Source organism: Tupaia chinensis, unplaced genomic scaffold (assembly GCF_000334495.1).
Source record: "Tupaia chinensis unplaced genomic scaffold, TupChi_1.0 Scaffold141173_1, whole genome shotgun sequence".
In the NCBI taxonomy this organism is placed as follows: Eukaryota; Metazoa; Chordata; class Mammalia; order Scandentia; family Tupaiidae; genus Tupaia; species Tupaia belangeri.
Genome location: NW_006201036.1, coordinates 623,936 through 634,165, shown reverse-complemented (window position 1 = coordinate 634,165; position 10,230 = coordinate 623,936). Strand labels below are relative to the sequence as shown.

Here is a 10,230-nt window from a genome sequence, read left to right as displayed (position 1 = left end):
TCCAAGTTAGTTTTGCAAAACCACAAAGTACCCTTAGAAAGAGCTCTCAGGGCCAGCTGCATGGTGCGGATGTACTGCCCAGGCGATGCTGGACCCAGGCGGAGGCTGACGGCCTGTTCCCTGGCCGCATGCACACGCCAGACCTGTGAGCCGGCCATCCTAGTGGGCCGGGAGGGCTCGTGGCAAGGAACACTGTGCACAGTGCTTGTCTGTCTCACTTTCTCTCCTCTCTATCTGTCTCTCACTGTCACGAAAGAAACTTTTTTTTAAGCAGTGAGTTTTCTGAAATTAAACATCAAAATGTGTACTCTGAGCCTTTCAGTTCTATCAAAATGCCATGATTTCTTTTCTTTTCTTTTTTTTTTTTTAAAGATTGTGGGTGTCCTGTTGCGAGTGTTAGGAAGGAGAGAGAGTGAGAGCGAGAGAGCGAGAGAGGAAGGGCACAGCCTGCATGAATAAGTGGCCTTTGAGAACTGACAGAACAGGGCTGGTTTCCCAGTTAAGAACATGGGCGACGAGGCTCTCGGCACGATTTTGGGGACCGAATGGCCTCCCACGAATGCCTAGCATTGCACCATCGGGCCCTCTCAAATGTCCCGAGGTGCAGTGTCCCCAGCTCTGCCATGCTCACGGGTGCCTAGCAGTCCTATAGTCGGAGGCGTCATGAAAAGGTGGGGGTGGGGATGACAGGTGGTGGTTAAGCCGCTGGAGTCCCCCAGGACTGGCTGAGTTTGAGCCTCAGACCCAGTGACTTGGAACTCAGGCCGGGCACGTATGCGTGTGTGCCCGAAACCCCAAGAGGAGGATGGAGAAGGGGTTGTGGCATGGCCATCCCCCCGGGGGGTTATTTCTCACATTATTTCTCTCTGTCTCTCTGGAGAGCACAGGCCTTAGAGCAAAAAAATCTCTCTCAAAAACAAGGGAAAAAGCTACGCAGACACCTACTGGAATACTCCTGGTGCTCTCACTAGGCCCCTGTGGAGGTCGCCAGGCCGGGCTGCTCCCGGCTGTTCTCAAAGCTACCTGACGAGGGAGCCCACGAGCTGCCCGGTGCACCTCTGCCGCCCCAAACCACGCCCTGGGAGACACTGCGAAAGCCTTTCAGGTTTCTCTTGGGATGCTTTGGGACAGGGGACTTCAGGAAACAGAGAAGCCATGTGCAAGGAGGCTGACGCTCCTGGCCTCTGCTGGGCAGGGGACAGCCAAGACCCGCGGTGACCCAGTAAGACTAGCTGTCCCTGTGGCAGGAGCTGACTTCCACCGTGAGGCCCCCAGCCAGTGTCCAGGAGAAGGACACGAACACTGTGGTGTGTGTCCCAAACCGAGACAATCCCAAACCCCGCCGTCTCCTTCCTGCTCTTCCAAAATGCGTCCTCCCTGAAACGAGAACGTGCTTACCAAGCAGCTCTCAGGCCACCTGTCCTCTCGGGAAGACAGGCAGGGCCACACCCCGTTCTGCTCGAGCCCACGCTAGGGAAGGCCACGCCGCACTGTCTGTGCAGTAGCGCGTCATCGCAAAGGTCCCGTCAGGGGCTGGCCCCTTAGCCATCACAGAGCACCGGCTGGCATCGCTGAGGCCTCTCATGGGGGCACAGTGCGCGTGGCACAGGCCGCAGCGCCGTGGCAGCGTGAGAGCAAGGCCACTGAGCCTGGCACTTGTGCATGTCAGCCTCGGCGCCACTGGGGCGGAGGTTAGGAGTCCGGGTGCCTGACCTGGAGCCCCGCACGTGGCTGCCTGGGTCAGATTTTCAGTCTCCCTTGTGTCGCCCCCGTGGCCGAGGGGCTGTTGCAGTGTGGGTCACCCCATGTCTGGGCTCCCCAGGAGCCTTCGGCCGCCTCCTCATCCTTTCCTTCAGCCTCTGCCTCAGCCCCCAGGAGCAGGGGCCCTCGAGCAGGAGGGGCCTCTAGTTTAGCCCCCAGGGAGGGGAGAGGAGAGGCGTACACAGGGAGTGTGTTTGTGGGTAGGACCACTGCCCCACGCTGAGCTTATTTATTTCTCCCATAAGTAAGAGAGTCAGAGGCAGAGGGGGAGAGAGAGATAGAGAGAGAGCACCCAACAGGGTCCCCCCATTCTCAGTGAGGACTGGGTCACGGGCACATGCTGGCGTGTTCAAGGTGTCAGGACAGTCCATCTGTGGCCTGAGTGACAGTGCTGTGTTTACTGCCGGGCTGGGCCAGGCCAACTTCCAGCTCCCACACTGAACATTTTTTTTTTCCTGAGAGATTTTTTTGCTATAGGGTGCATGCACTTGCTAGAGAGACAGAGAGAGAGAGAGACAGAAAGTAAGAAATCACCCCTGGGGGTTGGCCATGCCACAATCCCTTCTCCTCCATTCTCCTCTCAGGATTTTGGGAATGCATGCACATGTGCCTGGCATTTCAAGTCTCTGGGTGAGGGACTTGAACCATGTTTGGCCATGTGGGAGTCCACCATAACCATTATGCCATCTGCAGGCCCCTTCCCACACCACTCTGTAAGTGGTTGTTGGGAGTACTGTTCAGTGTGGTGTGCATATGATGGGTATGGATTGCCCATTTGTGTACAGCATATAATGGTGTTCTGTATATGTATGTGTGTGCATGTTAGTGTGCTGTGTGGTGTATATATGAATGTATGTGCTGTGTACTTGTGTGTGCGTGCATATAGGTGTGTATGCATGTACATGCATTTGTGCACATATATGCATGCGCACTTACACACACAGGGTGTGGGTACATGTATACACATGTTCACAAACACACGTGCATGCATGTGTATATGTATCGTGTGCATGCACACATGTGTACGTGTATATGTAACCTCCTTTAGAATAGGAGATCAGGCTCTATGGCCCTTCCTTCCCTGTCCCAATGGCCTTCCAGTTGCCATCACAGACAAGGGCAACCCACCACCCTGCTCTGGCCGCAGGCGGATTTCCGGGTCTCCTGGCCTACCTAACGAGCGGGGGCCGGCAAGAGCCCGCTGGGCAGACCCCGGCCCAGGAACGGGGGCCCGCCCTCTCCCCTGGCAGGCCCAGCCGCTGCCCCACAGCAGGCCTCCTCTGGGTGGGGGAGCTCGCGGAGGGCTCCGAGCACCCTGCTTCCGTCCGCCCTTCGAGGGCATGGCAGGGACGCGACGCTGGAAAACCACGGCGCTGTTCAGTACTGTTTATCGGCAGGCACACCTATCGGATCTGGACAGTGTTCATGAAACCCACGCACACTCATTTCCATTCCCATTACACATCAGTTCTAAAAAGTCCAGGGACGAAACGTGGCTCTCTGAAACGCACGGAGAACGTGCTATGAGCAGGCTCTTCGGGAGGCCCGGAGGACTGGAATCCAGGTGCGGTCTGGGGACTGAAATCCAGGGCCAACGTCAATGTGAAGTCACACCCACAATGAGCAAGGCCGGGAGCGGTGGCGGGGAGCACAGCCTCAGGTGACAGCACCCTGCAGCGACTCCGAACACTGGGCAGACTGCTTCCTGTTACGAAGTACTCGGTCCTGCTGGGCACAGGGCATTTGAAACATCGCAGCCTACAGGCTGCTGGCCAGGCCTCGGAGGCCTCGGTCTGTCTGTCTGTCTGTCTGTGTTTCCTGCTAAGCAGGGCAGGCACATGGAGCAACCCCAGATCCCAGGGAAAGACACGGTCGGAGCCACCAACGGCAGTGTGCGTGGAGCTGGGCCGAGCGAGAGGCTCAGCGAGAAGCCTGCAGACCTTGCCCTCGCCTTGCGAAGGCAGCCCCTTCCAACATTATAGCCACTTCCTCAGGCAGGACGCCTTTCTGTATTTGCCTTGCCTTATGACACAGGCGAACGAGAATAGGTCCTGACCGTGGACACAATTTTCATGGGCTTCTTGTGGCCAGAGTGGGGATTCTGCACCCAGGGCCTGCACTACCAAGGGCCTTCTGGGGGGAGCCGAGGCCCTGCCTCCTCTTGCTCCATTGCATTCCAAATGTCTGTCACTCCCAGGCTGCTGTGTGGGGACAGGGTGCTACTACAGAGGCTGGAAAATCACTCCAGAAATAAGGGAGAGAGACTCACGCACCTGTGTCCCCTTAGTCCTAAGAACACGAGGCCTTTACTAAAGACACAATAGACAGACACGGAGAGCTCCGCATTGCAGCCCTTCCCGGCTGGCGTCACCACTCTGCCGAATCCGGCACCCCCCTTCTCACAGGGATAGCAGGGATCTGGTCGCTGGCCTCTCATTTCAGGACCCTGGATGTACCCAGAGAATCTGCTCAGCACGTTAAGCACAGACGTCTTCTCCTTCACGAGATGACGAAGCCACCGGGCAGCACGTTTGGAAATGCATGGCCGAGTCTGCAAGTGTCTCGAGTCCTACAAAGAGCTCAGGGCTTTTGGCAAAACGAAGGCACCAATGGCTGTCTTCCTCCACATCTTCGACTGTCCATGGCCGTATGTGCACTTGAACACACACAGGTGTAGCTGAAGAGGGGAGTCTGAGTTCACACGGACCTACTGATGTAGGAACTTTGGCTGAATGTCTCAGCTTCCAGAAGCCTCAGCCTAACAAAAGCACCAGCTAAAGCGGCACAGCTGGTGAGACTTGCATGCCATCGGACATCAGGTCAAGGATTAGCTAAGACTTGGGGACTAAGAGTAACTCTCAGGTTTGCATCTTCAACCCAAAGTCACACTGAACAAGGCCTAATGGTGATGGAGGTTGGGGTTCTTGGCTTTACTATGAATTAATATGTCTTTTTCCTTTTTTAAGAGAGATTTTTGCTATAGGGCACATGTGCTTGCCAGAGAGACAGAAAGCAAAAAATCACCCCCTGGGGAGTTGACCATGCCACAATCCCCTCCCCTCCAGTCTCCCCTTGGGATTTTGGGCATGCACGTACATGCACCTGGCATGAGCTTTAAGCTGTCAGGTCTGGGACTCAAACGGTGGTCGACTATGTGGGAGTTTGGTGATGTAACCATTACACCATCTGCTGGTCCCTTCTTTTCCTTTTAATTTTGCCAAGGGGCATATGCACTGGCTAGAGAGACACAGAGACAGAGAGAGATAGGAAAGTGAGAAAGCACTCCTCATGGGGGGGGGCACACTGAAATCCCTTCTCCTCCATCTTCCCTTTTGGGCACAGAGGCACACACGCCTGAGTCCAGTGGGTCCAGAACTCCGGCTGCCGTACCAACTATGCCACCAGCTGGCCCACATGAATACTTCTTTAGACATTCTCCTTTGGCTGGCTTTGGTCACCACATTGTCCTTCACTGCAGACACAGGAGAGGGGAGGAGTGCTGCCTCTACTCTCTCCATCCAGGACAATGATGGAGCCAATGACAACGCACGCTGTCATGTCAGGCGTGGGGCATCCGTGTTCCTAGTGCAGAATTCAGCGACGAGTCCCCACACAAGTACAGTCTTCAAGGCAGTCTGCAGGAGAGGCTTTCAGGGGGAAAACCGAACTCCTCGTTTTTCATGTAGACATGTCTCCTGTCTCATAACACAGACAGCAAAAGCAGTGTCCGGGTCCCCCTCCCCCTTTATTAACTGGCTACATGCTCCAAAAATGGCACTGATCAGACTTGATTTATTTTTGAGCCTCAAAGCACTTTTTAGTGGCAAGGATCGGTCTTGCAGGCTGCCGGAGCCATGTCCTGGAGGCAGACAGACCGTTCTCTCTCTGCGCACCATTTCCGGAGTCGCTCAGGTCTCACTGCACCCTCGGACCCTGGGAAGAGGCTGTGTCGGGTGAGTGTGCTCCATACCGCCTGGATCGGACCCGAACAACTGGAAAGAATCCAAAGGAATTTAGAAGCAGGTCCTATAAATGACCAGTCACGAAAGCTACATAGACAAGAAAAACAAAGGCTTCCCAGGGCCCTTTCGATCCCGCTCCTGGGACGTTGTGCGGTGAAGGCGTGTCCAGTCAGGCGGCGAGGAGCAGTCCGGGACGTTCCCAGCTGGCAGAGGGGAGGGGACAACGATCACTTCATCTCAGTATCTGCTGGCTGCCGTCAGATGGAGGGCACACACAGGCTCGGGAGCTGTCAGTTAACCACGTCGTAGTAATAATTACGCAGCCGCAGCTCCACCGCCACAAACCCAGGCCGGTTCTCCACCCTGAGGAGGGAAGAGGGCTCGTTACCGCGGGAGAGAGCAGCAGGCAGGGTACCGATGGCTGCGCCCCTGTGGCTGTCCCAGACCTGGGCTCCCCGTGTGGTCCCTGTGCCCTAACACCGGGGTGACTAAACCGCCTGCCCACCCCAAACCTGCAGAAGTAAAGCTCCCCCAGGGACTCGCGTCTGCCTCCCAGGTGGGAAAATTTTGCACTAGAACTCAGAATATTTCAACCCTGACTCAGGGGCTGTCTCCTGGCGACTATAACGAAGCGCACGTGTTTGAACGTACTTAGTCGAGCCATGCTCTGCAGGCCCATTCCGTCTGACTCATAATCTGGTTAAGAGAAAAGATAAGGCCAAAACCGTAACTCTTCCTCCCCAAGCCCCAGTCAACGGCTCTGGTTCTGTTCTGGGCCGTTGCTATGGGTTCTCAGAAGGGTACTGTAAAACATTCATGGAAAATAGAAAGCACAACTTTATTTTGGTGCAAAACCATTTTTAAGACCAGATAGTTTTTTCAGCCTATGCATTTTCCATGAACTTTTTGAAGATCCAGCCTCATATTTAAATTCAAAATCTCTCATGGCAGCAGCACAGCCCCAGGCCCTGTTTACCATAGGTCTTCTTTTCTTTTTTCAAAGTTTCTTTCTTTCATGAGAGAGACAGACAGACATTCACTCTTGACAGGGTCTTAAGCTGTTATTTCCCCCTACCCCTGCCCTAGCCTCCAGCCAGCTAGGATCCTGGGGGCGTGTGCTCAGGCCAACCCGGAATCCGAACCCCACCCTCCACCTGGCTTCCAGCACTGTGCGGCGGCTCTGCGCCCCGGTGGCTGGGCCCGTCTCAACATCCGTCCTGTCGCTGAGTGAAGGGCTGAAGTAGGTGAACTACGGTTTAACCACCTGTGGTTTCTGAGCAAACACTGACCGGCGTCTGCTTTCTCTAACGTGGGTCCTCAGAAAGGACCAGCTGGAAGCAAGAATTCCTTAAACACTCAAGAACCTGTCCCCACTTAGAAGTGATTTTTCTCTGCAAACGTTTTAGCTAAATTGCAAGTGGGTAAAGTCGCCGAATATGTGACCTAGAACTTGAGACTGAACTGCAGGGAACTCCACCTTCAGCCACCTGGACCTCCGACGGCCAGTTCGCATGGTGTCAGCTCGTACGGGAGCGGTCGCAGGCCAGCACGAGGACCAAGAGCCACTCACATTACATGAACAGAGGTTTTTACAGAACTGAAGTGCGTTCGGCAAATGTCAAAACGCAGTTTCACCTACAGCTCTCAGCGGTGAGCAAAACCGTAACAGAACCAGCACAGCCGGCCAGCCATGGTCCAACCTGGGGACACAGGCCTCCCGGGGGCTTGCTACGGGGCACGTCTCTGCCTACCATGCTGTGTGTTGGAGGGGACAGGGTGGCCAAGAGAGGAATGCAGGACACACAGAAAAACCTGGGTCCTCCCCAAGGGACAGCCTCCACCCTGTTCCTGAAACACCTCATCCTCTTAGCAAACATGGCGCTCTGCTCCCACGAGGGCCTGAAGGGAGCCGGGAGCACACCCAGCAGCCAGCAGCCAATGAAGGCGTGTGGGAAAGCCAGAACAGGCTCTTGGTGAGGTTTCCCAGGAAAGCCCTTCTCACTGGCGGGAGAGGCCGCCTCCGGGAAGACAGCACATTTTTTTTTAGACAGCACAGGCGGGCTTCGGCAGCACTGGGTGCACGGCTTCCTACCCGTACTCCTCCATGTCCGCTGCCCGACCTAGACGGCGGCTTCTGCTCTGCCCCCGCCTCATGCAAACTTTTAGAAAGTTAAAAGAACCCACTCATCCCAAGTAGGGCCAGGAGGCAGCTTAGGAGCCTGGCCTCGGCTCGCTGAAGGGGACGACCCTGCAGTGTGCACCAGCCGCTCGCGGTCACCCGTGTCCCTGCTCTCCCTGAACACGAAGGGCTTCGCTCTGGTGTTGACGCTCAGCCTGCAGACTGGAAATGCCACGAGGGCAGCTGCCCTCCCTCCTCCCCAGGCCCTCCCCGAGGTGTCGTACTCAGCTCCTGCCTCAGGAAGGAAGAAGAGGATGTCACACACACGGGCCGTCTGTCACCAACTCCTGTCACTCCCAAGTCTGTCCTGCACTAAAGACGAGCAGCTGCTCCACTGCCTGGGCGCCCACCTGCTTCTCCCTGCAGCCCACTTCCCAAGGCTAACCCGCGCAGACCCCAGAAAGGGCGGCCGCCCTGCTCCCCTTACTGTGGGGCGGAGCCTCATCACTGCTGGGCCTGCGTGACCCTCATGGAGCTCCCTCCCCACTGACATCTCCCCTCACAGTCCTCTGCGGTCTGCAAGGTCTGGACACACACGGCTCAGGACAACTCGGACGTGGGCTCCGGGAGCGACTTCTTTACTCACTTCACCTCAGCCGCTTCCACACCAGCCCACCTGCCTACCATCATCTGCCTCCAGCCCCTCGGAGAAAGTGGCTGTGGACGATGAAAATGACAGCAGAAACTTCAGAAGCCCAGCATCGCTCAGGGTCCCCGGTGACCAGCTCAAGTCCCCTCGGGGCCTAGCACGTCTGGGGTTCTGGACGCGCTGGCCTGCTCTGTGCTCGGGTGACCACCGAGCAACCGCCTCCTCCTGGGAGGGCTTGACACGCTCCACACCCGGGCAGCCTCCCCCGGGCCAGCGTCCCCTCGTTTCTGCTCCCACTGGACTCCTCGCCTTTTCAGAGCACACGACAGGACACAGGGACTTGGCAGCCTGGCGTGTGCCGCCTGCCCGCCCCGCCCTCGGCTGTAAGGTGGCACAGGATGGGCTGGGGCTTCTTTGCGGCTCACTGGCCCTGGCGGTGGGCCCTGGGATGGCAGCCAGCACACAGTGGGGTGGGCAGTGAGGCCTGTGAGCAGCCGGGGTGCTACGGGAGGGCTGCTCAGAACCAGACGCCGGGCTGAGGCCAGGAGAGGAGCCACAGGCAGTCCTGGTAATTCGCGCATCCCTTTGGGTTTGTCGTCTTCAAACAGAATTTTGAGCAGCATCTAGATCCTCCCTGGCTCTCAGAGAATCCTGACTGCCCTGGGATTTCCCATTATGCACTGGGCCCCACCAAGGGCAGAGGCCCTGGACACTGCTGTTTGGGATCAAGAGTCTCACCTTCTCTGAATCTGTAAGGGCTTTTACCACGAGCGTCTCTAAGTACCATGACCATGAACCGACTCTGGAAAACGCTTGTGACAGAGCCTCCCTGGCTGGGTCCCTTCTCCCTGGGCCAGTGTTTCCTCTGGCTTACACGCTGCCTCCTGGGGGGACCGCTCCTGGAGCTCTCTGGACATCTGGTTCCCTTTCCAAAGCACAAGGGCTTGGGCTTTAATGTCCCTGCAGGACCACGCCCGGAACTGTGACGAGGTAAGTCCAGAGACTCTGGGCCTCAGGCGATGACCCAGGCTCCCGGACCAGCTCTGGGGCTCCTGAGTCCTGGTCATGAGCCAAGAGACTTTGTTTTTTGTTTTTTGTTTTTTTTTTTATTCAACTACCTCATGTAAGTTCTTGTCTCTGGATATCTCCCACCTCCTCCCATTGGAAGGCGCTACTAGAAAAACTTTGACCTTCAGAACTATCGCTTTGTCGGCAAGAACATAAAAGATTGGTAAAGAGTTGTCACTTAAGTCTGGAAGTGTGGGCCACTGTCCCCTGTCTACCTGACTGAGGTTCGGCACACGGGGCCGATTCCTAGACACCTTGGTGGAACTCGCTAAGAGCACCCTGAATGGTGCGGCCTGGGGCGTCGGCAGCCTGTAAACTTCACTCCCTGGAATCTTGAACCCCAGGTGGGAATGCACTGGGAAGGAAGGTTCTCTTAGACTGCTCTACTGACTGCAGTGCACTCCAAGAAGAGACCGGCTCGGGACCAGCAGTTAGCGTAATTGGCTATGTCATTGGACTCCCATGTAGTGGACTGCAGTTCGAGTCCCGGACCCAGTGGCTTAAACTCACACCGGGTGTGTGTGCGTGCGTGCCTAATATCCCGAGAGGAGAATGGAGGAGAAGGGATTGCGGCGTGACCATCCCCCCTGGGGGGTGATTTCTTGCTTTCTGTCTCTATGTCTCTCTCTGTCTGGCGAGCGCACGTGCCCTATAGCGAAAACTTCTCCACA

The 10,230-nt window shown here is 56.3% G+C and overlaps 1 protein-coding gene across 8 annotated transcripts in view; it reads right to left on the bottom strand.

The window, feature by feature from the left end:
- Nucleotides 1-5,533: 5,533 nt before the first annotated feature.
- The window catches only part of SYK (spleen associated tyrosine kinase), a 114,879-nt gene continuing 110,182 nt past the window's right edge, over nucleotides 5,534-10,230 (bottom strand). For all 8 annotated transcript variants that reach the window (XM_027766122.1, XM_006162937.3, XM_027766116.1 and 5 more), the window contains one exon: nucleotides 5,534-6,086. In XM_027766122.1, coding sequence (XP_027621923.1) covers nucleotides 6,014-6,086 — 73 coding nt within the window. In that variant the 3' untranslated portion in view covers nucleotides 5,534-6,013. The remainder of the gene's footprint in view (nucleotides 6,087-10,230) is intronic.